The 27,958-nt window shown below is 42.8% G+C and overlaps 1 protein-coding gene across 2 annotated transcripts in view; it reads left to right on the top strand.

The window, feature by feature from the left end:
* KLHL6 (kelch like family member 6) overlaps positions 1–27,958 on the top strand; it is a gene marked incomplete at its 5' end in the record, with an annotated part of 53,764 nt that overhangs the window by 20,605 nt on the left and 5,201 nt on the right. The window contains 5 exons of one of the 2 annotated variants that reach the window (XM_079766874.1): positions 4,149–4,245; positions 15,598–16,047; positions 20,085–20,322; positions 25,373–25,575; positions 27,105–27,318. In XM_079766874.1, coding sequence (XP_079623000.1) covers positions 4,237–4,245; positions 15,598–16,047; positions 20,085–20,322; positions 25,373–25,575; positions 27,105–27,318 — 1,114 coding nt within the window. Of the gene's footprint in view, positions 1–4,148; positions 4,246–15,597; positions 16,048–20,084; positions 20,323–25,372; positions 25,576–27,104; positions 27,319–27,958 lie in introns of those variants that run through there. The other variant, XM_079766873.1, reaches the window with a different exon arrangement.

Here is a 27,958-nt window from a genome sequence, read left to right as displayed (position 1 = left end):
TGGCTGCTGGCATCCCTTCATTGTGGCCACACCACTCTAATCTCTGCATTCATGGTCCCATTGCCTTCTCCTCTCCTGTGTGTCTTCTCTTTTGTGTGTCTGTATTTTATAAAGATACACGTGATTGCATTTAGAAGCCACCAGATAAGCTCCTCCTAAGTTCTTCAACTTAATCATACTATTTTGTCATATAAGGAAATATTTATAGGTTTTGGGGATTATGACATGCACACATCTTTTTTTTTTTTTTTTTTTTTTTTGGCGGGGGGACACCATTCAACCACTAGAGAGGGTTTCTTCAAATATCCTTTTGATGATTTGATCCTTGGCTGTTCATCTTTAAGACTGAAGCCTTAACATGCTGGTTTGAAGCTTCGTGCACATGAAGCAGGATGGGAGGCTAGTAGACTAAAGAGTTTTACCAGGGTTATCAGGTGACCTGCCAGGTTTTTACATTGGAGATCCCTAAATGTCGATATCTGTTGGACTGTTCCTAGGATTGTTCATTTTCCCCAGATAAGGTTCTTCATTCTCCAGCCTAGGGGATATACGATAGCTACATGTGTTCTTGACTGGGTGTGTAAGTGTGGCTGTATGTGCAAATCTTTACTTAACCTCCTTGTGTTAAGTCATGTTTCTAGTATTCCTGAGTCTAGAACCTCTCTGATGTGGTTTCTCCTGAGGATAAGTCTTCTTGTCCAGGGGGAGTGAGAGTGGGAGTTGTTAGGTGAGGAGAAAAACCAGGAGGCTTAACTTCTTAAACTGACACCATTTTATCAGCCCCCACCTACCCTTTCTGGCTCCTTGGGACTTTAATATTCCTGCTTTTTTGGGTTCTGAGGGACAAATTGGTTCCTCTATCGGTCCTCTCAGCAAAGTCACTCACCAGTCTTCATAGTCTGTGGTTTGGGGTTACTGTGTCTCCTGGTTTCATTGAGGATGGAGTTTATGCTTCTGTTTCTTGTTCTCCTTTCAGTTTTGGATAGTTTTTCAAGAGGCTATGAGAACTCTTTAGGTAGTAAACACTGTAATCTTTCATAATGACATTGCAAATATTTTCCATTGGTCATTTAACTCATAATTTTAGTTATAGCTTTTTATGTAGAAAAGTTTAAAACTGGTGTTGAGTTGAATCTATTGATCATTTACTTGATGATTTGTGCCATTGGTGTGCATGTTTAAAAAGATCTTCCCCGTTGCATGATTATATACTTAATCACTTATAATTTCATTTAGTTTTGTTTCATTTACACCTTTGATATTTAAATCTTTTATATATCTGGAAATTATTTTGGTATTAAGTTGTTTTTTCTTCTTTGTCTTCTTCCTTTTCTTTTCATTTTCTCCCAAGTGGTGAGCTTCAGTGGAGAGTTTAGATTTAATGAGCAAGGTGGGAGAGGAGGACAGAGACAAATGAGAGATAGAGCAAGCTCTGATTATTGTTGATTCCCCTTTTCTGGTAATCCTTCACTCAGATCTTTCCAAATCTTGTTCACTTTTCAGGCAAAAAAATGATAAATTTCTCTCTGCGGCCATTTTATTCATTTTCCTGTAAGTGTTAATTTTTATGAAAAATACAAGAAGAATGCTGTGGGCTTCTAGATATCTAGTTAACCCATTTTCTGATTTCTCTTGCTTCTAGACTTTGCTTTGAAGTCTCAGCCATAGAAAACTGGGAATATTTTCATACTTGAAGATACCATAAGGGATAGAAGTTCCTAGGTTGTTGAAATCACTTTGTGGTTTTAAAAATTTATTAATTTTTGGATGGATAAAACACATCTCTGTTCCAAATTCAGAAACACAAAAGGGGAGACAGTGAAACATTTCTTCGCTGTTTGCAGTCTCACTGTCCTTTTTATTCCACGCACATACCAGCGTATATGTGCGGATCACTCTCACTCATGGCCTCCATTTTTGAAATACAAATGTTAGCAGACTATATACTTGGTTTTGCATCTTGGTTTTTTCTTTCTTTCTTTCTTTCTTTTTTTTTTTTGTGTGTCACAGTATATTTTGGAGATTGTTACAAGTCAGTAGGTGTAGAGCTGCCTGTTTTTGCAATGGCTGTGTAATGTTGCTGGGGTCTCTTTAGACATGAAATATGCTATTACCTGTAATGGTTTCTTATAAAACAGAGTGGTAGAGTGGAAAGAACATGGGTTTCAGTGATAAGAACCTGGGTTTAAATTCCTATTTAGTCACTTATTTGCTGTGTGGCTGTAGACAAGTTACTTAGATTTTTTAAGCCTCTTTTTCTCATTTGTAAAATTAGGATGATAAGAATAGTTGCCTTATCAGGGAGACTTATTATGAGAATTAAATGAGGTGATATTTGTAAAGTACCTGATATGTAATAGATATTAAATAGAGGTTTATTCCCATCATTTGTGAGTTAATTTTTACCTTACTTTGGACAGTTTTTTTGCCTTGGATAAAATAAGCTGACACTGAACTATGGAAACATTTCCCTAAGCCATTCCTAGATATTTTTTTTCTTCCTGAATTAGGGTGATAAGAAACCATTATTTAAAGTTTTATTTTATCACATTCATATGATACATGAATAGTACAATGAACTGGACTGTGCTGTAGTTTCAGTAACTCAGAATTACAGATAGAGAAAGTGTGTTAGAGTTGGCATTTTATCTTGTCATTTTAGAACATCCACCAAAGCTGAAATCAGTGGGAGTCCAATTATCCTAGTGTTCTCCACCCATCCAGTAGTAAAGGTTTCTTAACTTTTGTACCTTTGATGTGACTCAGCCTCTCCCTCATTTTCTGCTTCTCTTTTCAGGCCTCTTTCTCTTACGCATTGATTGCTTCTCTCCCATCCATAAAGAGAGGTCTGTTGACCCAGACGATCACCACTTTTGCTGTTTGAAAAGAGCTTTTCATACGAGACAACTTCATGAGTTGCTGGCCTGTTAACAGACTGATGGTCCTTGGGTCAGGGACCCATTGGTCCAATCAGCTATGGCAGGGGTGGGACAGTATCTTTCTTTTAGGAGGAATCTTTGAGTGTGGCAGGTACTGAATGATCTGCCCACTAGAGGAATTTTTCAGTAATCTGACCATAATGTATTGGCCAACTATGGGGAGAAATGGATTTTATCTAAGTAGCTTTTGGAAAGGTAAAAGTAAGAGAAGCCCTAAAGGGAAAGTGCCCTGTTCACACTTGAGGCGGGAATTGTGAGATAAACGTCACCCAACAAGGCTTCAGAGAGGCAAAGGGCCTCCTTGCCTTAACTGGACCTTCAGGCTTATGAGTCCCAAATAAGCAAGGTAGTCAGAAACTATAGACCTGGGACAATGACTATCAGAACTTGGTAAAAACATTTTCAATCTTGGGGAATTTTGCCAAGTTTACTATTAAAAACTCGTAAAAAAAAAAAAAAAAAAAGAGCCCTGGCTGGTGTAGCTCAGTTGGTTGGAATGTCTGTCCCATACGCCAAAGGGCTGTGGGTTCAATTCCAGGTTAGGGCACTTACCAGGGTTTCGGGCTTGATGCCTGGTTGGGGCACATGTGGGAGGCAGCCGATCCATGTTTCTCTCTCACAACGATGTTTCTCTCTCTCTGCCTGCCTTCCTCTCTCTAAAATCAGTTAAAAATATTATAAAAACACTCATTAAATAATAAGGGCATTTGAGCTTATTTGCAGGGCAGCAAGAAGATGTGATGTCAGGGAGACCATACTCAGCTTACATTTAGTCTTGGGTAGAAGGATCCCTAAGATACAGAGCAGCTGGTAGGAAGAAGGAGCTTAGAAGGAAAAAGGAGATCAGGCTGAGTCCCAAGGGCCATAAGAAAAGAAAGAGGGATGCTGGAGTGGGAGCCTGGACACATGGCCTGGGCCTGAGAAGCCCCATGCAGTGCCTCCACAACGCCCTCTGAAGTGGGGACACAATTTTCATCATGGTAGCAGTTTGTGGAGACTTTGGTGAAGGTCCTGGCGTTGCTTATTTTCATATTTCTTTTGCTGATGACAGGATGAATGATGGTGAAACCTATATGGATGAGGAAGCCATGTGGTCAGTGGCCGATGGCTTGTGTTGGCTTCTTGACTTCCTCGATACCGAGAATACAGTACATAAATATCTGTTGAGTCAATGTATACATGTGTTGCTCTTATTCATTACTAGCTGAAGACGACCTCAGAAACTAATCAAGACCCCAACAAAAATTACGTTGCCTCCTTTAAGAGGACACTAAGAAGCCAGTCCTGGCTCTTGGAAATGTCATGGGTGAGTAGAGAAGGAAGTAGTCCACAGGCTAATACTAATAATTGCTTCATTTTTAAGTACCAACTAAGTGCCAAGCACCTAGCAAAAAGTAGGTCCCATTACTGTAAGATACAGATGAACTTCTCTTGTCATTGACAGGGACACCTAGATTTATTAACATTGGAATAGCCAGTTAATTTAGGCAAGAAACCAGCCCAACTATTTCCTAGCCATCATCAAGATAGAATCACCCTGTTGCCTATATGATACACCCTCTCCCACACACATTTTGTCAACCAATGTTGTTGCCATGTGGCTACTGTAAGTGTTGAGCAATCAGGGTTAATCTCTTCAGTCCACATAGCAGTGACAGTTGCCCTTTTTATTTTTTTAAATTACTTTATTGATTATGGTATCACATAATTGTCCTCATCCCCCCATTCCCATCCCAAACCTCTCCCCACGTATGCCCCCACCCCCCTGTTGTCCGTGACCACTGGTTATGCTTATATGCATGCATACAAGTCCTTTGGTTGATCTCTCCTCCTTCCCCCCACCCTCCCCTACCTTCCCTCTGAGGTTTGACAGTCTGATTGATGCTTCCCTGTCTCCGGGTCTGTTTTTGTTCATCAGTTTATGTTGTTCATTATTTCCCCTAGATGCGTGAGATCATGAGATACAAGAAATACACTTATAAGAACCGAAAATGAGACAAGCCATAATGGTTATGCTGAGAGGCAAATGAATCAGTCTGTAGTGAGTTTCTTTCTGGGCCAACAGTTCTTTTGAGTCCCAATTTCAATGTCAAACAGTTCCTTATGTGTACATGTCAGCAATGATATTTCAGTTCTGGCTGGTGGACAAATGGTGGTCCTGGGTAGACAGTTGCCCTTTTTAGAGCATTCATTATGTGACAACTATTTTGCCTATACTATCTTATTTAACCCGAGGTAAGTATTTTTACCTCAAATCTATGGAGGAGGGAAATAAGATTCAGCAATATTAAGTAAATGCTCCAGGTTTCACGGCCAGTGAGATAAGAGCTTGAGTGAACTCCTGTCTGCTGATGTGGATAGCCTGTGTGTTCTCCATTATGCAAACCACCCCTCAGGGCGAGGCCTGAGACAAGCCATGATCCTGAAAGCAGTGGGGCCTTCAGAGAGGGCTGCCCAATGGGAACCAGTGGTGCTCGATGGGAGTGTGTCAGGAGGCACGACTGGCACAGCTGCTACCCGTCAGGCCCGATTCCCTCTGGGGAACCTTGGACACTTGGGATGACCAGGTGTCCCCACAGTGAGCCTACTGCTGCCCACAATGTCTCTGTTAACTTTACATTTCTGTGTTTGATCTCAATGTTTGCTTCTTTTTATTTTTAGGTATAACTTACATTAAATAAAATACAGACATCTGAGTGTACAGTTTGATGACTTTTTTACATGTGTGTACAATCATGTAACCACCCCACCCCCCACCCCGATCTAGAACATTCTGGCCTCCCAGATTGCTTTCTTGTTCCTTCCCCCAAGCAGGACTCCCCAAGGGGAGCTACTGCTCTAGCCTCTGTCACCATGGATGAGCTTAGCCTGTTTTCGAATTTCATATTGTTCTTGAGTTCTAATTAGTACAGAGGGTCCAACTCTTAGGCTACAAAGCTCAGGTATGCAAAAAAAAATGTGTGATTTAACCTATTATTTTTCTAACATTGAAATTTAATCTTTATCCTGAGCTTCCCCTTGTACCAGTAGCAGAAATTGTAGTTAATTTAATGACATCTCGCTTCTGGAAAACTCAATCAGTTCAGGATTCGGGTCGCTTCTATATTTCCGGGGGCATTTACATAGTGCCAGGACAGCATAGAAAGAGGCATTTGGACCAGGCTTACCATGGTCATTTCTATTATTGGTCCATGCTGGAGTATCTGGGTTCCCATCAGTCTCTGGTCATTGACCCCTTCCCCATTGGCATCAACGGAAAGTCCTTAGTCCCACCTGGTTCTGGCCATCAGTCCTATTGATCACTTGGTATTCTCTTTGTCCTTTTGTAAGGCTTCTCTGGGTCTGCCAGTCCTCTCAGCTACTTCTGAGCCCCTCTCAGGGACACCCAAGGAACTTCCATCTACTCTCCTGTGCTAATCTGGAGCGACTGCCATAGGCCTCCTTCGTCTAGAAACAGCTCACTCCAGTTTCTCTTCTGCTGCAGCTATGTGGTACTGCTGCATTTCTGATTTCATCTCAGCAGTGGAGATGTACATTCTTTTATCCTAAGATCCACAACCTTTAGGGGGCTTTCAGTATCCCCCTAACTCTGGAATTTTGGCCTGAGTTGGGAGACAGGACATCATGTCAGGGACCCACACCTGTTTCTCACTCTGTTACTAGACTCTTTCTCCCCTCTCATCCGGGTCTGGGAATTGTTAACTCCTCCCATGTGGGAAAAGCTGACTTACATTATCTTCCACACTTCTACTTCTACTGTTTTGGCATAAACTTTATAACTTAGGATTCTGGCTTTTGAAACTCAAAGGGCCCAGATGTTACCCCTAATTGATGTTTCAAACTATTTTTATAGTATAAGTTCTGAAAGTGTATTAGAAACTCAAAGTTGAAGTTGTCTTCTGTTGTCTACCCTACCATCCGTCCCAGGTAAGTAAGCCTAGGATGCCTGGTTGCTGCCCATTGGTTGTGGAATTCAGAAAGTGGGATGGGGGAGTTTTAGTTGTAATGAAAATCCATGTTGCTACAACCTTGGGCACTGCCCCCTTTTCTTTTTCTCTGATTCCTATTCTGGGTCAAGTCACCTCTGTAGTTGCCTCAGTCCCTTGGCACCAGCCCCACCTTAGTGAGTGGACCATTTGCAAGTCTTAGCTTCTGCCTTTCCTACCTACCCTATACGGCTTCCAGGAACCACAGACCTCTCAGCCAAGTCTAGACCAAGGATTGAAAGTCTTAAGGGAGCAGAGGGCATCTATGGTGTTGGGGAGCACATTCTGACAGAGACTGAGGTGGGTGCACCACCTGAGAGAGAGGGAGAGGCAAGGATAAAGGATGGAAGACAGGATACGTGGTGATTTATAATTTTTAAATATGAAGATCCCTCTTTAACACCAACACAGAACTGACAGGAGAGTAGCTTTACTTTTAGTTATCTGTTGTCTGAGAAGAAAAATGGTGACAAAAATTTTACAATGAATTCAGAAACACTTTCAAGTACATTTGAATTTTATTAAAATTCAGCTTATAAAGTCTTCACATACACTGATTTGTTGGGGCGTAAGGGTAAGAATATCAATGTCTTTACACATCCTTTGGACCAGAAGAGGTCTTCAGTTATTCGGGAGTGGATGTGAAGGAACCTCTGGGGAGATGTGGAATTCCATTGCTGAACCCTGAGGATCCCCGTTGTGGAGAGCATGAAGGGAAGCAGAGGAGGGGTGGTGAAGAGGGCAGGGGTGCATTCTCTTTGAGGCAGACACTTCTCATGGGAACTGCAGCCATGTCTCAAGTGGTTTTCTTTGATTGTATTTTTAGTCTCCTTGTTTGAGGGTCAGGTGCCTGGCTGTAACCTTATGCTCACATGTTCCCCAAACAGGAAGTTGGTTGTCTGTTGCCATTAGCTGTCATTGCTCAGCTTTAATAAACAAGTTCATGTGCCACTGGGACAGGCTGAGACAGAAAATATGCCCTAAAGTCTTAAACAATCTTGAATATGAAGAAGAAAAAAAATTATTTTTTTAAACAAACCAATTTCTTGTCCCCTTGACTGCCCTGTGCATCAGCAGCTTCCCAGCCATTGGTTAGGATCACATGATGCTGCCTTACACCCCGAACATTTAAAAGTGCTTATGGAGTCATATTTGGGGGGGGGGTGTAGGCAACTTGGAGATCCCCACTCATCCTTGTCCTCATAAGGCCTCTTCAGACTCTCCTGGAATTGTGTTAGTTCAACAATGCAACAGTCACAGGCAGTGTAATGCCCCGTGTGAAGTTAGCTAGCTGATCTCAGTATCATCTCTACCACCCACCAGCTGTGTGAACTTGGGCAACACACTTAACTCTGAATCCTCTATTTCAGTCTCTGTACAAATGGTGATACTAATATCTATCTCATTATTACTTGCTAAAATATATTAGGTAAGAAATACAATTTATTCATTAAGTAAAATAATGGGTGGGAAAGTCTCTACCACAGATGTTTGTACATATTAGGCACCTGCAAAATATTCTCTCTCTCTCTCTCTCTCTCTCTCTCTCTCTCTCTCTCTCTCTCTCTCTCTCTCTCTCTCCTTCCATCCTTTCCCTTCTTTTGTCAGAGTTTGTGCTAGATGATGGTGGAAGTAAAAACATAAGTATAGCCTAGTACCTTCCCTTGAGATGCTTGACCACAGTACAGGCAGAAACGTAATTGGTGCTCCACAAAAGGGTATGTGAGTGCCCAGTGAGGCACAGAGGAGGGAGGAATTGACTCCAGGTTGGGAGAAACGATGAAGGAAGAGTGGCTTCTGAGAAGGAACTTCATGAATAGGTGGGATTTCTCCTTACTCCCGCCTGCCCCCACTTTCCTTTCCTTCTATTCTCCTTCTTTCTTCTTAAACAAGTATTGATCCAGCATTAAAAATGTCCAGAGGCAGGGAAGGCTTCAAGCACAGTCTGTGTAAGACTCTCTGGTCCTCTCTCAGCCTGGCTCTCCCTCGTGTCGACTTTGTGCTCAGGTGGATGGATACTAGAGAGCAACTCACAGTGTCTCTTGCAAACTCAGTTCCCAGGAAAATGGCACATGTGCAAACAAATGTTTGTGAGGGGTTCAGAGACTCGCTGGAGCCCACCCACTGGTCCTGGATTTAACCCTGAATGAAGAAAACACTCTGTGTAGATAAGGTGATGGTTATGCTACTCACTTCTTCCTCCTTCTTGAGGTAATCTTAAAGGTTCCCTCCTTTTAAGGGGGAAGCTATTCTGAGTCCTTTTTGTGTGTGTGTGTGTGGGACCCTGGAATCAAACTTGCCCAGTTGAGGAGAACAGGATTTTAGCAACTAGTGATGAGGGAGAAGCTGGTTGGGGCCAAACGAATGGCAAAGGCACTGGGATAGGTAAGCTTAGGGATGTTTGGAGAAGTGAGTAGACAGGTCTGAGTGTGGAGGGGTTCCAGCAGGGAGAGCCTGGTTGACAGCTTAGAGTGTGTACGGCTGGAGAGGTAGAAGTAGGACTTGCTTCAATTTCAGGCAGTGGGATCACTGGACATATATCACAGCAGTAACTTTGCACCTGTGTGATTATTTGATCACTGCTCACGTCTCCCACTGGTTTGACAGTTTCGGTGAGCACTGGTGTCTCTTTCCGCTCACCGCTGTACCCCCAGCACTAGCTGAGAGCCTAGCACGTAGATGCTCAGTACACATTTGGGAAATGGACATGTGGATGAATGATGCATGCATGGTTCTGAGTGGGGGGAGACACACTTAGATCAAAGCTTCTTACAAATGTGAACTTTGGTACTTGATTCGATTCTCCTTCCTGGTTTCCTTCTTTGCTCATCAATAGTCATCAGGCAGGGGCAGGAATTGGCATCTTGTTGGCCAGCCCTTCCCGAATCTGGGCAGATTAGATCAGCTTAGCTCTCCGGAGAGGCGTGCAAATTGATGATGTTTGGCATCTGCAAAGCTGCCGTCCTGTGCACACATTAGTTGACTGGAGGCAGCTTGAAATAATGTAAAAACATGCATTTCTGGAACCAGGTAAGACAGTTCCAAATTTTAGCTCTACTTGTTATTATTTATAAATCTCTCAGGAAATGACTTAACTTCTCTGAGTCTGTTTTCCTCATCTATAAAACAGGAATGGTAATAACTATCTACTTTATAGTGTTGTTGTGAGGGGGAATGATCTAGTTACTATAAAGGGGTTGGCACATTGTAGGTTCTCTTTATGTTTTTTGTTGTGTGGTGGTTTTTTTTTAGATTTTTATTATCTCAATGTGTACTTGAGATTGCAAGACAGTATTTATTTCTGATTTTAAAAGCAACTTCATGCTCAATGTAGAAAACTTGGTCTATACAGAAAAGTCTAAAAAACAAATTGGTAACTTCCCAAAGCTGCATTTGCAGTAACCACGGTTAGCATTTTGATGTGTTCCCTTGTAGTGTTTCCTCTATTCATGAGAAAGTTACTTTATTTTAAATAGCGAATTCCTCCTCATGGCACATAATTTAAGGGGGTACAGAAAGGTAAACAGTGAAAAGTAATTCTTCCTCTTTACCCTGAACCCAGCCACTAGGTCCCCTCCCCAGAGGCAATCGCTGTTACCAGGTTCTTAGGTGGCCTCTCAGAGACAGTCTACATATTTAGAAAATCGATTTGGTTTTCACATCATCTTCTTCTCACGCAAACTCTGGCATGGCGTACCTGCTGTCTTGCTCTGGAGGCTACCACATAAGTGAGTTCCCTTTCAGCCCCCAGCGACGTCTCTGTGGGCAGGGCCACAAAGCGCTCTGGTTACATGTTCTGAGGGCTCAGTGAGGCTTGGTCTCAGTTGTGTATTTTTACTCTTTGAACTGAAAATCTGCGAACAACTGAACAGGTGTTAGAATTCTCAGTCTCAACCGTTTCCACAGTTGCTCATGCGAGGAGCAGATCTGCAGGTGGTTGGGACCAGCAGACAGGGTGGTTTGAAGCAGAATTCAGGCCTTCTTCAACGTTGCATTGACCCTCAGTCAGTGCTTTCTAAACTGACAATTGGAAAGTGTGATGTGATGTGGAAAGATAATATTTTGTAATTGGAAATGATCCAAACAACCAGGGATGTGTATCCTTAGATTGCTCTGGCGTGAAGGGCAAAACCTAAGTCAACATGGTCCACTCTAAGTCCTGTGCCCACCCCCACCCTTCTGGCCCACAACCCTGCCACCCCCAGGTCCTGCCACTAGAGCTGTCTTCTCAGCAGGCCTGCCCGTCTATACTCTCACCTATCTTCAGACCAGCCCTCCCTGGGTGCCTCCCTTTTTCCAATCTTCTGCTACTTGATCAACTCAAGAACATTGAGAACTTGACCTTATAAGGGGTCAGTGGACAGGAGGGAGGTAGGAGATTGGACTTGTTCAAAGTAAGCTACAGAGAGCAATGAATAGGAATGAACTGATGCATTTGAGACATCTCATTTGTAAAATGAATATTAAAATAACAACGCATATGACAGTGCTCTGTAAGCTGTAAAAGGCTATATATACACATGGGGCTCATATTATGAGGATGATGATAATTGAAAAATAAGACACAAAAGCCAATCAATTTTACAAATTAATTTTCATTGCAATGGTGTTACTTATTCATGTTGGAAGATTTCAAAAGTACATAAATAGCCCTGGCCAGCATTGCTTAGTGGTTAGAGTGCTGGCCTGCACACCAGAGAGTTGAGGGTTCAATTCCTAATTAAGGGCATGTACCTGGGTTGCAGGTTCAATCCCTGCCCCGAGTCGGGGTGAGTGTGGGAGGCAACCAATTGATGTCTCTCTCTCTCTCTCTCTCTCTCTCTCTCTCCCTCTCTCCCCCCCGCCCCCTTCCACTCTAAAAATCAATGGAAAAATTATCCTCACTCTTTGGGTGAGGATTAATAAAATAAAATAAAAAGTATATAAATAAACAAAATTTAAAAATTATCATAGTCTTATTAGCAAGTAGGGTGCCTTATATTATTTATATAACACATTCACTGTCCATTGCTATGGAACCAGTTTCTGTGGGAGGATTACTATTTCCTTGACAACAAATTTTGCCACAAGACTTACCCTGGTCAGCTCAGTGTGAATGGGTATGAGTGGCATGCACCACCTCTGAGCAAAAGTGCTAAGAGCCATCCTTTTTCTCCTGTCACAAGACTGGCATACTTTAGTTCAGGACTTTTGCAAAGTCCTGGGTCTTGGAATGAAGAGCCCAGTGAAGGACATGTAATATGAGTGAGAAATAACATGTATTGTTGTAAGTCCCTGATATTTGGGGGTCATTTGTTACTGCAGCATAATATCTGATACACAGAGAGATTGACAACCGTTAATATTATCTTTCAGTCTTTTTTTTCTAGGCCTATATTCTATACATCTTTTCTTGATCAGAGTTAGGATCATAATGTACATGTGATTTTTGTGAAGTGCTTTTTTATTTTATCTGCAAGAATTTCAGTAATTATCTCTAAAAGGAAAGATGCTTCTTTAAACATAGCCATACCATTATCACACTTAAAATTATAATAATTGCTTCATATCACCAAATATTAGTCACTGCACAATTTCTGACTTTTAAGATTATTTTGTTTAAAATCAGGGTCCAAATAAGGCCCCCACTTTGCCAAAGTTTGATGTGTTTCTTAGATCTCTTTTCATCCTTAGGCTCTTCCTCCCCTCCCCACTTTCCCCTTGTGATATATTTGATGAAGAAACTGTAGAGTTTCCCACGGTCTGGATTTTGCTGATCTTCCCATGGTGTCATTTGACATGTTCCTCTTTCCCCTGTATGTTAGTTGTATATGGATTTTCATTTATGTGGGAGGTCAGCACCCCACCTCCCTGCATTGTTCAAGGGTCAACTGTATTTCCTTTTTTTTTAAAAAAAAATATTTTTATTGATTTCAGAGAAGAAGGAAGAGGGAGAGAGAGATGGAAACATCAATGATGAGAGAGAATCATCAACTGGCTGCCTCCTGCACACCCCCCACTGGGGACCAAGCCCACTACCTGGGCATGTGCCCTTGACCGGAATCGATCTTGGGACACCCCCCCCCCCCCCCAAGTCCGCAGGCCGACACTCCATCCATCGAGCCAAATTGGCCAGGGGTGTATTTCCTTTTTTAAAAATATATTTTTTATTGATTTCAGAGAGGAAGGGAGAGGGAGAGAGAGAGAGAGAGAAACATCAATGAAGAGAAAGAATCACTGATTGGCTGTCACCTGCACAACCCCAACTAAGGATCAAGCCCACAACCCAGGCATGAGCCCTTACTGGGAATCGAATGGTAACCTCCTGGTCCATAGGTCGATGCTCAACCACTGAGCCACCCCGGCCAGGCAGTATTCCTTTTTTTTTTTTTTTTTAAATTTAAAGTCTTTATTGTTGAAAGTATTATATATGGCTCCTTTTTCTCCCATTGACCTCTCCCTGGCCACTCGCGCCCCGCAACACATGCCCTCGCCTCCTTAGTGTCTGTGTCCATTGGTTATGCTTATCTGGATGCATACAAGTTCTTTGGTTGATTACTTACCCTCCCCACTTCCACCCTCCCCTGCCTTTCCTCTGAGGTTTGGCGGTCTGTTCAATGTTTCTATGTCTCTGGATCTATTTTTGTTCATCAGTTTATGTCGTTCAATATATTCCACAAATGAGTGAGACCATGTGATATTTATCTTTCTCTGACTGGCTTAGCTTGCTTAGCATAATGCTCTCCAGGTCCATCCATGCTGTTGTAAATGGTAAGAGTTCTTTCTTTTTTACAGCAGTGTAGTATTCCATTGTGTAGATGTACCATAGTTTCTTAATCCACTCATCTGATGATGGGCATTTAGGCTATTTCCAAATCTTTGCTATTGAAAATTGTGCTGCTATGAACATAGGGTTGCATATATCCTTTCTGATTGGTGTTTTGATTTCTTGGGATATATTCCTAGAAGTGGGATTATTGGGTCAAATGGGAGTTTCATTTTTAATTTTTTGAGGAAACTCCATACTGTTCTCCACAGTGGCTGCACCAGTCTGCATTCCCACCAGCAGTGCACGAGGGTCCCTTTTTTCTCCACATCCTCTCCAGCACTTGTTGTTTGTTGATTTGTTGATGTTAGCCATTCTGACAGGTGTGAGATGGTACCTCATTGTTGTTTTGATTTGCATCTCTTGGATAATTAATGACTTTAAGCATTTTTTCATATGCCTCTTGGCCTTCTGTATATCCACTTTCAAAAAGTGTCTATTTAGGTCCTTTGCCCATTTTTTTGATTGGATTGTTTATCTTCCTTTTGTTAAGTTGTATGAGTTCCTTATCAATTTTGGAGATTAAACCCTTATTGGATGTAACATTGGCAAATATGTTCTCCCATGCAGTGGGCTTTCTTATTGTTTTGTTGATGGTTTCTTTCACTGTGCAGAAGCTTTTTATTTTGATGTAGTCCCATTTGTTTATTTTCCCCTTAGTTTCCATTAACCTAGGAGATGTATCAGTAAAGATATTGCTATGACATATGTCTGATATTTTGCTGCCTATGGATTTTCTAAGATTTTTATGGTTTCCTGTCTTACGTTTAAGTCCTTTATCCATTTTTAGTTTATTTTTGTGAATGGTGTAAGTTGGTGGTCTAGTTTCATTTTTTTGCATATATCTGTCCAATTTTCCCAGCACCATTTATTGAAGAGACTGTCTTGACTCATTGTATTCTCTTGCCTCCTTTGTCAAATATTAATTGAGCATAATGGGTTGGGTCGATTTCTGGGTTCTTTGTTCTGTTCTATTGGTCTATATGTGTGTTCTTAGGCCAGTACCAGGCAGTTTTGAGAACAGTGGCTTTGTAATATAGCTTGATATCTGGTATTGTGATCCCTCCAACATTGTTCTTCTTTCTCAGGATTGCTGCAGCTATTCGGGGTCTTTTTTTTTAATTCCATGTAAATTTTTGGAGAGTTTGTCCTAGGTCTGTGAAATATGCTGTTGGCATTTTAATAGGGATTGTATTGCTTTGGATAGTATGAACATTTTAATGATGCTGATTTTAATGATGTTGAATTCATGAACACGGTATATTCTTCCACTTGATTTTAGAGAAAGAGGAAGGGAGAAGGAGATAGAGAGAAAGAAACATTAAGCAGTTGCCTCTTGCACGCACCGGGACCAGGACCAAAACTGCAACACGAGCATGTGCCCTAACCCGGAACCAACCAGTGACCTTTAGGTGCACAGGGCGATCCTCAACCAACTGAGCCACACTGGCCAGGGCTCAACTCTATTTCCTGTAGTTGCTGATTAAAACTAGAGGCTTGATCAGATTCCATGAACAGATTTTAAAACTTAGAGCACTATAAAAATGTTCTACGCCATTTAATATTCTTCTACAACATGTTTTCTTAATGACTATTATAGAGCTGTCAAAAATAGGAATGTATTCTTGCCCTGACTGGTTTGTCTCAGTGGATAGAGCGTGGGCCTTTGGACTGAAGGGTCCCAGGTTCGATTCCAGTCAAGGGCATGTACCTTGGTTGCGGGCACATCCCCAGTAGGGGGTGTGCAAGAGGCAGCTGATCGATGTTTCTAACTCTCACTTCCTCTCTGTAAAAAATCAATAAAATATATTTAAAAAAATAGGAATGTATTCTTATCTATTTAGCTAGTCCCTTATTGTTCTCTTAGTTCCTGCGGATGGTGGATGCCTGCGCCAGCTTCCTCACCGAAGCCTTGAACCCAGAAAACTGTGTTGGGATACTGAGGCTGGCAGACACGCACTCCTTGGACAGTCTAAAGAAGCAGGTTCAAAGTTACATCATCCAAAACTTTGTGCAGATTCTGAACGCTGAGGAGTTCCTTGAACTTCCTGTGGACACTCTGTATCACATCTTGAAGAGTGATGACCTTTATGTGACGGAGGAGGCGCAGGTGTTTGAGACGGTGATGAGCTGGGTCAGGCACAAGCAGTCGGAGCGGCTCTGCTTGCTCCCCTACATCCTGGAGTACGTGCGCCTGCCGCTTCTGGACCCGTGGTACTTTGTGGAGACGGTGGAGGCAGATCCTCTCATCAGGCAGTGCCCGGAGGTCTTCCCGCTGCTCCAGGAAGCCAGGATGTACCACCTTTCTGGCAATGAGGTGAGACGAGAAGTGCTGCCGCTAACCAGCTAAGTAAAGGAGTTAGCGGGCCTCATAGAGATCAGGGGAGGCCGGCTGGCAGATCCTTAGAGCAAGAAGATGCTCCATGACAGTCTGAGTCAGGCCGTTCCAGAAGCCCTGGCTCTCTGGTCTGTAACGTGGGGATGGTAATGCCTCATGGGCAGCTTCTGAGAGGAATAGGTGAGATACAGAGATCACCCAGCACCAAGCCTGGCACGTCCCTTCTCTTCCCAGCTGAGGAAGGGTGGGAGGGTAGTGGGGGTGACACATACCTGGACAGAGTGTGCCCTGTCCAGTCGCCCTTCCACGGGGTGCTGCTTTCTTCCTGCCCACTCTGGGGAACCTGATGTTCCCTTAGTCCAGACTCTCATTATTTCCTTCCCGAATTTCTGAAAGTTCCTCAAAACGCACCTTCCTGCTCCAGTGTGGCCTCTCTCCAGTTCATTCATCAGCCGGATGATCTAAAACTGGAGCCTAATCATTTCTCTCCTAGGCTTACCCTCTTCACTGGTTCCTCGCCCCTTTCGGGATAAAGCCCACACTTCCTGCCCGAGCTCCCAGAGCCCGGCCCTGCCCCCTTCACCCCCTGCCTGCTTCTCTAGTGCCATCTCCAGCCCCTTTCTTCTGCTACAGCCCCAAGACACTGCTTCTAGTTCCCCAAAGGGGACCTGCTTTTTCCGCCTCCAGCCGATGCAGGTGCTGTTCAGATGCCTTTTCCCTCTTCTTCTTCTAGTCAGCTTCTGCTCCTGCTTCAAAATTCGGTTCACTCATCATCTTCTCCAGAGGCTTCTCTCATCCTCATCCCCTGAGGCATTGCAGTATTTTAACACCGACTGCTCCATGTTAACCATTGAATTCCTCATCTGTAAATATCTCCAGGTTGGGAGCTTGTTATGGTAGAAAGTATGCTGTATTGGAATTTTCATCTCCAGACTTTAGGAGATTCCCTGGTATATAGTAAGTGATTGATAAAGGTTTGTTGAATGAATAAACGGAGACCAAAACGGTGAATGTGCATATCATTTGAATCTACCTGATTCTCCTTAACAATTGAAGAAATATTTTATTCATTACTGTATAAAGACAATACTAGGTTTAGTGGAGGTGGATAAGCAGTCAGGAAGTAATGACATAGGGACTGTTAAGTTTATATACATGAAACCCACACATATATCCCACTATACAATACTTCTGGGTTTGGCTACCAAGCCTTCTTCATTAGGCCATTGGTAGATATCTGAGTAAAGAGTGGCTTAGGAATGATCTGCGTGAAGCCCCCCAGGAGCCTCCTCCTTTCCTCACGTGTCCTTTCTAGTTCTGTGTTGTCCTCAGATTCATTGTCACTCATTCACTCTGCAAATATATCTTTAAATGTTTGGTAGTTTTACCAGTGATGTTATTAGAACCAGGAGGGTGTGTGTGTGTGTGTGTGTGTGTGTGTGTGGTCTTTAATTATAAATTGTATTTCTTTAATAGATGTAGGGCTATTCAGGTTATCTATTTCTCCTAGAATGAGCTTTAATAGTTTGTATTTTTCAAAGAACTTTCCCATTTCATAGAAGTTACTGAATATGTTGGTTTAATGTTGTTCACAATATTCCCTTATTATCTGTAGAATCTGTAGTGATGTCACTCACATCTCCCATTCCAGATAGTGGTGATTTGTGTCTCCTCTTTCTTTTCTAATCAGTTTGGCTTGAGGTTTGTCAATTGTATTGGTTTTCTCAAAGAACAAGCTTCTGGTTTAATTTTATTTTTCTCTATTGCTTTTATGTTTTCTATTTAACTTATTTCTAATCTAACCTTGATTATTTCATGTCTTCTGCTTCCTTTGGGTTTAATTTTCTCTTCTTTTTTTAGTTCCTTAGGTAGATTTGGAGGTCATTGATTTGAGACCTTTCCCCCATAATATTGTCATTAGTACTATAAATTTCCCCCAAGTACTATTTTAACAGCATCCCATATATTTTAATATGCTTTGACTTCATTTTTTTACAAATAAATCCTCAACAGTAACAATATGCCAGAAATGGCACCAGGCACTACAAAAAAATATCTGCCTTGCTAAATGTCTGTCTTTCAGAGAATAGAGGACAGTAAGCAAATAAAGGGTGGTGAGTAGACTGATGGAGGGAGTGTAGGCAATCACATGGGTCATATCCCGTGCTGGGTATGTGGGCCGCTGGCAGGTGGCTCAGCACTGGGAATCAAAACCCTCATACACTTGGACAAGTGTCAGTTTCTGCAGCTGTATTCAGTGAAGCATTTAAAGTTCAGAGTCTTGATCAACTGTATTTCCAAAATTCTGGCTATTTCTGTTTCTGCTTCCCATTTGTTTAGTCTCTGAAATGCAGGTGATGAAGGCATTCTTTTGATATAAAATATTTCTACTGTGTCTTCTGCAAAATAGCTGCTATAAAACACCTGCTCTGCCTTTTGTATTTGAAATGGGGTGGGGGGTGGGGAGTGGGAGCTTAAACTTTGGATTTAGGAGGAGAGAGAATTCTGATACCTGGAAAAGTCTCCAGTGGCAGAAATTTGGGCTTGCAGTCAGGAGAATCTTGGCTTTAACTTTGCACAATTTACCTACAGTGAGACCTTGGGCTACTTAACTGCTCTAGAGCTCAGACCCAACCTGTAACACGGAGATAATAATGCCTACCAGCTGCTAGAATCGTTTTGAGATATAATCAGATAATGAATTAGATGTGCTTAGCACAGTGTCTGGCACATGGTAAATGCCCCACAAATGAAGACTGTTCTTATTCTCACTCAGTTTGTTTATGGTGCCCTATCTCCCACAATCAGACATTTTCTTTGTCTTAGGCTAAAATCTCTCTTTTCACTGTGTCCTAGGTTTTTGCTGCCTTTATTGCCCCTAATCCAGCTCAAAGCACTTTCTCATTTCCATTGCAGGCTGGGTAACTGAACCAACCCACCACTGTGATCCCTGGCTTGCGGTCTCATTGCTAGTTGATTCCTGAAATTCCCTGTCTGCTCACTGCTTGAATGATCTTGGGTTTGTTCCTGGTGACAGTAGTGTAAGCGTGGAGGCTACTCCGGGAACTCAAACTTTAACCTTTCCCAAACTGTAACCCTTCTTGTCCTATCATTATCTCTCCTTCTTAATCTTGTCCCTCCTCCAAGTTCACGAAGGTGAGGACAGTGGGTCATTTTAAAACCCTAAAAGCAAATGTCAATCTGTATTTAACTTAGAAATGGTAGCTGGTACCTTCATTGGGAAAGGTCTTTTGGGACAGAAAAGTTGTCCCTCTGTTTCACTTCCTCCTAAATTTCCACCTTGATCTATACCAAGGTCTAATGGCATAGAAATGATTATAGGCATTTACAGAGATTGTGTTGCTTCTCCATGGTCACAAGGCCATAGGTGGTGGACCCAAACTCTGGTGTATTTGACTCCAGACGTCTGCTCTTTCAGCTGGGTTCAAATATCCATGGAGTGGCTCTCTTTGCTTGTTCAAGGCTCTGAAGGGTCATATGCTTGAGGTTGAGACCCAGTCCCCCAACCTGCTTGGCCATACCCTGCTCCCACTGTCAGGACCTCTCTTTCAGAAGAAGTGTGGTAGTGAACAAAAGTCTGGGATGTCATCAAGATATTGAAATAAGGCAGGAGTGGAAGGTGGCCAAAAATGGAATTCTAGGATTCAAGGCTTCATATCAGGTAGGAAGGGAAAAGAAATGCATTTGATGGTAAACAGACCTGGAGTCCTTAAAATGGCAGCAAAAGCAATAACAGATAACCTTTATTGAGTACCTATTATATACCAGGCTCTGGGCCAAACACACTATGTATATGATCTCAATGAATCCTCACAGCAAACCTGTGAGGTAGTTACCACTATAATCTCTAATATACAGATGATAAAACTGAGGCCCAGGGAGGTGATGTTACCTGGTCACACAATGGCAGAGTTGGGAACTGGGCCCTGCTCTGCTGGCTCCATAACCTGAGCTCTGAAACCCTGTGTCATCCTGTACTCCCATTGGTTTTCCAGATAATATCAGAGCGCACCAAGCCCAGGATGCATGAGTTCCAGTCTGAGGTGTTCATGATCATCGGTGGCTGCACGAAGGATGAACGGTTTGTGGCGGAGGTAACCTGCCTGGACCCCCTGAGGCGCAGCCGCCTGGAGGTGGCCAAGCTCCCCATGACAGAGCATGAGCTGGAGAGTGAGAATAAGAAGTGGGTGGAGTTTGCATGCGTGACATTAAAAAATGAGGTCTACATCTCAGGTAAGCAGGAGCCACGTGATGCCAAAGCAAGTCCGCATTGGCACTACATATTTTCCTGAGTGAGAGCAGGCAGCCATCCTAGAAGAATTATTGTAAATGGCAACAATCTAGCTCTGACTGGGTCAGGATATGGAAACCAGAAGCTCAGGTGGTCTTATCTTGGAAAGCACATTTTTACTTGATGAGCACTAACCTGTGAGCAATATTGTGCTAGGATCTGGGGAACAGGAAGAGAAACAGGAAAGTGCTACTAGAATTTATTCGGTGTCTGCTATAGGCATAGTACACTAAGCTTGGCACTGGGAATACAGTAATGAATAAAAATGTCTGCTCTTCTCCAAGACCTGATCCTTCAAGTTTAGGTCATACTTTTAGACACTCCCAAAGCATCCGGTATTTTTTTCATTTCTTACTTCTAAGTAGTTTGATCAATTATTTACAATGATTTCTGCCTATCAACCATTAATCCTTAAATTATCTGACAGTCAGCACTATTCCCAACACCTAGCACTGTGCCTGGCCACCATAGTAAATGCTCAAAGAATATTTATTGAAAGACATATTTTCTACCATCTTTGCAGCATAGTAGATGAATTTATAATTTGGTAGCATTTAATCATATGCCTCTCACATCAACTCTATAAGATAGGTGACTTAAATCTCCAGGTTACAGATGGAGAAAACGGAAGCTCAGAAAGGTTATGGAATGCACCTAAGGCCACACACTGGTAAATGTCAGGCAGGATTCCAACCCAGGTTCTCTGAGTCCCATGCTTTCCCCAAAAGCGACCCAGCTCTTCTTGGGGCCCCAAGGGAGGAGACAAGTATCCCTTCTCTTCTCTAGAAGGTTCTCTCTAATCTATGCTTATTTGGAGAAAAGCTGCTTCCCAGAGCTGGCTTCCTCCAAAATCAAGGTCAGGTCAGTTCTTCTTGGGCTATATTAATATCATAGATGAGGTTATAGCTTTCTTTTATCTTGTAGAAATATGTTTTAATTGTTGTAGAAAATTCAAATAATATAGAGGATGAAGTAAAATATGTCAGTTTCTCTGTGTCATTATAATCCTATATTTTAAATTAAAAGTAGTTTTATATTGCTTTAGAGTAAATAATGCCAGTTTCAGTATCTAATTCTAAATCTCAGTGAATTACCATAGCAGTATATGGGGTTGCTCTGCTCAGTCACTCAGGGACCTAGGCTCCTTCCATCTTGTGATGCTGCTGTTTTGTATATGTGGTCTTCATTTTGAGAGGAGAGAGAAAATGAATGAGTTGAGTGTGAACGAGTTGAGAACAGCTTTAGTCTGGATTCACAATTCTACTCACAGTCTATTGGCAAGAATGAGCCACATGCCCTCCCTGCCCCACTACCCCCTGCAGGTGGGCTGGGAAATGCCATTTAACTGTGTGTCCAGGAGGAAAAGACAGGGTTTGTAATTATAGTCAGTCTTTGCCACATCCACTGCATGTTATTCTACAACTTGTCCTTCTCTTCTCTTAAATGTGTCATTGTCTTTTTAAAAAACGATACAAGCAATACATGAAAGCATGCTTGTTATCCTAATATATAAAAAGCCAGGGGCCGTCATGACCGAAACAACTGGACAAATGACCGAACAGCAAGCTGTGTGGGGCGACCAAGCTGGCAGGAGGGTTAGAGAGGGATGACCAAACGACTGAACAAGCAGGCTGCATGGGGCAACCAGGCCAGCAGGGGGGGGCGGTTGGGGGCAACCAGGCCAGCAGGGGGGGGCAGTTGGGGGTGACCAGGTCAGCAGGGGGAGCAGTTAGGGGTGATCAGGCCGGCAGGCAAAGGTGGTTAGGGGTGATCAGGCTGGCAGGAGGGGCAATTAGGGGCAATCGGGCAGGCAGGCAGGCAGGTGAGCAGTTAGGAGCCAGCGGTCCCGGATTGTGAGAGGGATGTCTGACTGCCGGTTTAGGCCTGATCCCCCAAGGGGTCCCGGATTGGAGAGTGTGCAGGCTGGGCTGAGGGGACCCCCCCACCCTGTGCACGAATTTCATGCACCAGGCCTCTAGTACACAATAAAATCAACAGACATTTCACTTCAATTCACAATACATTTTCCACCTCATTGCAGTTGGTGTAATGGATCTATCATATGTTTTAAGTGATATAATTCATGTAAAGCACAGCACAATCCCAAGCACACGGTGAGACCTCAACAGTGTTAGCCATCATTAGCGTTATTTCATTATCATTATTCCTTTTACCAGCTGCAGGACAGTTTATTGAATAAATGAACCATGATTGTTTTTCAGCTTTTATTTTTCCACTAAAAAAATATTGCGCATGTTTATGAACTTGTGCTGCTATTTGGAGAGATTCCTAGAAGTGGTCATAAGATGTGAGAATTTAGAATTCTTGTAGATATTGCTAAATTGTCCTCCAGAAAGTTTGTACCAATTTAAAGTTCAACCAATGGCCGAAACCAGTTTGGCTCAGTGGATAGAGCGTCAGCCTGCGGACTCAAGGGTCCCGGGTTCGATTCCAGTCAAGGGCATGTACCTTGGTTGCGGGCACATCCCCGGTAGGGGGTGTGCAAGAGGCAGCTGATTGATGTTTCTCTCTCATTGATGTTTCTAACTCTCTATCCCTCTCTCTTCCTCTCTGTAAAAAATCAATAAAATATATATTTAAAGTTCAACCAATGATGAATAACAGTGGCCATTTTCAACATCCATTTTATGTTATTTTTTATTATCAGTCAATTATACTTTTAATAGTCTAGAATGCTTAAATTTATACACTTGGATCATTAATGAGGTTGAGTATATTTCTGTATATTTAATAGGTAACTATATTTATTTTACAAATTATCTGTTCACACTGTTTTTCTATTGGTGGTTTGTCTTTTTTTTAAATTAAGTTTTTGGAGTTCTTATCATATATCTTTTGCTATTTGTATTGCAAGTACTTTCTCCCAGGCTGTGTTGTTTTCTAACATTGATTTAGATTTTATATAGTAACTTTCTTATATGATTCTGGGTTTCAAATCCCACCTGGAGATCCTTAATATCTTCTATATTTTCTTTAGTTACTTTTAAAGCATTTACATTTGAGGTTTATTTTAAGGGTAATGTGGAATAGGGATCTATCTTAATTTTTCTTTGTCACAAGTTCCTTAGAAATCTTTCCAAATTTACTCTTCCAAGTGAAATTTAGAATGATCTTTTCAAGTTCCCTGAAAATTCCTGAAGGCACTGGATAAGTGGATTTATCTGGAGAAGGTTGATGTCTTCTTATCTATGCACACGATACGCCTGCCCAGTTAATCGGGTCTTCTTTTATGAAGTAAAATTCATAGAGTTCTTTTTCTTTTTAAATAAAATTTGCATGCATTTCTTTAAAAGTTTATAGTTATTTAGTAAGTTTTGACACTACCTACATGGAACCAATATCACAGATTTTTAAGTAAATAGAGATCTCTAAAAGGTACACAACCAAAAGAAAAATGATTAAACTAAGTGAACTAAAAATTCACCAAAGAGGAAAAAGCTCGGTCTCCCTAATAGCCAGGGAGAACCAAACTGGCATTATTTTTCTCCATTGGGCTATAAAACAACAACAAAGAAAACACCCCCAAAACAACCCCCAACCCCCTCCTTACATCCATTGTGGGTGGGGCATGGGGAAAGGACAACCAGCAGCTTTAGAGGGCTCTTTGGCAGCACCTATAAAAATTCAAGGTATGTACACCCTTGACCTAGGAAACCCACTTTTGGGCTCCATCCTAGAGAAACACTTACCCGTGACACGGAGCATCATCAGTGACATTCATTGCCGCACTAGGGCAGTAGAGCAGGTTAACAAGTCTGAAAAGTACATATTTTTCGTTAAGTAGTTGAATTGGGACTGTGTGCTGATGGGGAATTGGAAATACAAATTTGTTAAAATATTTTATTAAAGTCACCAAAAAGGACAGTTCTCCTCTGTTTTGTTCTCTCTTCCTAATTAAATTATGTATTTTCTGTTTAATAAGAGAGTTGTTTTGAAAAAATTATTTACCAGCTCACTCTCACATTTTCTATTGGGAGCATCTCATTCTTTTATAGTGAAAACTAGAGGCCCAGTGCATGAAATTCGTGCATGGGTAGGGTCCCTAGCGGCTGCCGGCCAGGGCTGCCTCCCTTTCCCCCGGCCACCTGCACCACTTCTGCTGTCGGCCCCACCCCCTGGTCAAACTCCAGGTCAAACTCCAGGTTGAGGGGACAATTTGCATATTAGGCTTTTATTATATAGGATTGTTTAAAAACAGGACAAACCCACTTATATCTGGTTATAAACCCAGATAATTTTTTAAAATATGTTTTTATTGATTTGTTTAGAGAGAGAGGGAGGGAGAGGGATAGAGAGATAGAAACATCAATGGATGAGAGAGAAACATTGCAGGTGGGCTGGGAAATGAAGTTTAACTGTGTGTCCCTGAGGCTGCCTCCTGCATGCACCTTACAAGGGATCGAGACTGCAACCCAGGCGTGTGCCCTGACGAGGAATCAACCAGTGACTTCTTGGTTCATCGATCGATGGTCAACCACTGAGCCAACCAGCTAGGCAACTCCGGGGACTTTAAAATATTTATTGGTTTGCATTTTAAAAAATAAATAAGCAAACAGAACATAAGCTGCTTTTTAATCTGCCTGCTGGTCAAGGAAGGCCCTGCACAGTCCAGCGTTATCTGTCCTGCCTTACAGCTTGCTTCTTAGCTTCACAACCATGGAGTCCAGGCTCCTGCTGTGGGTGGAGGAGGACGTGGTCCTGCCTCCCTGAAGCCCACCTCTTCCCCGAGCTCTCACGGCACAGAGATGCCACATGACACGTCTGGAATTATTCACCCCAGCCTCACACTCTCTTTTTGTTCCTCTGTGTTGGTTCTGTCTCCCCAAATAGGCCACACACCCCTTCAGGATTTCTTTTTTCTTCGGAGGGCTGGCCTGGGGATTCAGCACTTATGGATCTGTGGGAAATTATGGGAGAAGCTGTATTTCTGACACACCTGGTGGTTTCTTAAACGCTCTGCATCTCTTCTAGGTGGCAAAGAAACACAGCACGATGTTTGGAAATATAATTCTTCAATCAACAAATGGATCCAAATAGAGTATTTGAACATAGGCCGCTGGAGGCATAAGATGGTGGTGCTGGGTGGCAAGGTCTATGTGATCGGAGGTTTTGATGGCTTGCAGAGGATCAACAACGTGGAGACCTACGACCCCTTCCACAACTGCTGGTCAGAGGTATCGGAGATTATTTCTGTGGGTGACTCTGTTTGCATTATTACTTCAAACCCTAAAAACGGGTATATGGCAATGTTGGGATATGGCTTCCTGATCACTCAGCTCCCACTGAGAACATTTTTGGTGGCTGTGAGCTTCCCTCATCATAGGAATCATTGCTTTAGCATTGCTGATCAGGTCACAGCTTTGTGTACACCTGCCCTATCCTGGCCAGAACTCCAGATGTGTGTGTGTGTGTGTGTGGGGGGGGGGGGGGTGGTGCTGGATCCTACTCTGGGTGCATATCTTGGCCCATAGTCTCCGTGTCCTCAGATGCCACCTATCCTTGTCTTCTCCACATGGGACGCCCAAGGATCCCTTTAACACAGTGTTTGTTGAATGCAGAGTCATTCGGCAGTGCTTAGAAATCAGCCCTTGTTTATTTGCTTATGAGTGAATCATCTTTTATATACTTGCATGCAAGAGTTTCACAAGTTTCACAATGCAAACTCAGGTATAGATCACACTCAGGCCAAGGTAAGGCATTGCTAATCAATGGGTGCAAAGGATACGCTCTGGAGATCCGCTGTATGACACTGTGCTATAGATAACAATACTTATTGTACTCTCAAAAATGTGTTAAGAGAGGGTAGACCTCATGTTAAGTGTTCTTACCACAATAATTAAAAAAAAAAAAAGTCAAGTGATCTCACTTCCTGGTATTTCCAGGTTATTCCCACTTTCATATTTTCTTTCTCTCCTTGTCATATCATACGTCAGAGCACGTTTCAGTTTTGGAGAGTGTAAAGCATGGTCATTGTAGGCACAGCACAGGTAGCCAGGACCTCCTGGCATCCAGACCTGCCAGCCTGAAGAGTGCCAAATAGGGAGCCCTTAATGTTAATGGGGGAGGGGGTGTACTAAGATCTCAGTTTGGTAAGCCCCATGACTTGGCACTTGTGGGTTGGCCCATGGCCCAAGAGGATCATGTCAGTGAGCAAGAAGCTCTTGGAGGACCCCTTTCGTGCCCTGGGGTTCACAGAGTGGAAGCACAAGTCTGGCTTAATCCCCAAATCTGCATGTTGCCCCAGAATGGGAGAGTCTGTTTACCTGTGGCCACCTGAAACCCGTTTCCCATTTTTTCTTCCTGGATATTATAAACACGAAGGACAATGCCTGGCATATCACGAATAATTTTAAGTGAATAAACACATGAATGAATATGACTATGCACGTTTGAAAAAGCATTTCTCTCTAAAACTTTTGAGTGGAAACATTTATGCCTGTCACAACCCCTCCTCACCTGAGAACCGAACTCTGGGAGAAACAGGCTGGAAACACCCAAGGCCTGCTAGAGTCTGGAGGGAGGGTGGGATATATGTGCTTTGATCCTCTCCGTGTTTCAAGGGGAGTCAAGGCCACAGGCCTTGTGACTTCAGGCAAAGGATGCCCAGGCTTGTGTGGCCTGGCTCCTGGCCTGTGTCCTGTGAGCCACTGCAGCAAGCTGGGCAATGTGACTGACAGCTTCTTCTGGGCCTGCGTCTCTACAGGCCGCGCCCCTCCTCGTCCATGTCAGTTCCTTCGCAGCCACCAGCCATAAGAAGAAGCTTTATGTGATTGGGGGAGGGCCCAATGGAAAACTGGCCACGGACAAGACTCAGTGTTACGACCCTTCAACCAATAAGTGGAGTTTAAAGTCGCCCATGCCAGTGGAGGCTAAATGCATCAATGCAGTGAGTTTCCGGGACCGCATCTATGTGGTTGGTAAGTGAGCAAATGGCTTCTTATGTATGCAAGGTTCCCCACCCACGAAGCCATGCAGGTAGATCAGACGAAGCCCTCCTGGGAACTCACCAATTCCTGGTTGAAAAGGAAGAGAAGATGGGATTGGACCAGGCTTTGGGGGGACTTCCCTTGAAGTCCTCGAGGCAGAAAACTGCCCACATTTAGGAGAGATACAAAGCAAATCATCCCTGGGACTCAGGGAGGAGTTAGAAGTTGCTGCAGGAACATGTGCAGATATTGAAATGTGCACAGTATGATAACTGCCCAATAAGTAGTAGCTATCATTATTTCTTCTTTTGTGTTCATTGGAATTTTACTCTCCCTACTTGCTTTGGGGGCTCTGAAAAGTTGCAGTTTGCCCGAAGGAAAGCCTGGCCAGCCAGACCACAGTTGGCATATAATGTTAAGGTGATGGATCTCAATCTTGACTACTCATTAGAATCACCTTGGAGCTTATTACAAAAGTATGGGCAGCTGGGCCTCACTTCGGACCAATGAAATCAGAATGGGAAAGAGGATGCTGGCCAACAGTTGCAAGTGGTTTTTTGTGGTTTTTTTTAAAATATTTTTTTATTGATTTCAGAGAGGAAGGAAGAGGGAGAGAGAGAGAGAGAAACAT

This window comes from Cnephaeus nilssonii, assembly GCF_951640355.1.
Source record: "Cnephaeus nilssonii genome assembly, chromosome: 3".
Taxonomy (NCBI): Eukaryota; Metazoa; Chordata; class Mammalia; order Chiroptera; family Vespertilionidae; genus Cnephaeus; species Cnephaeus nilssonii.
This window is presented reverse-complemented; position numbering and strand designations above follow the sequence as displayed.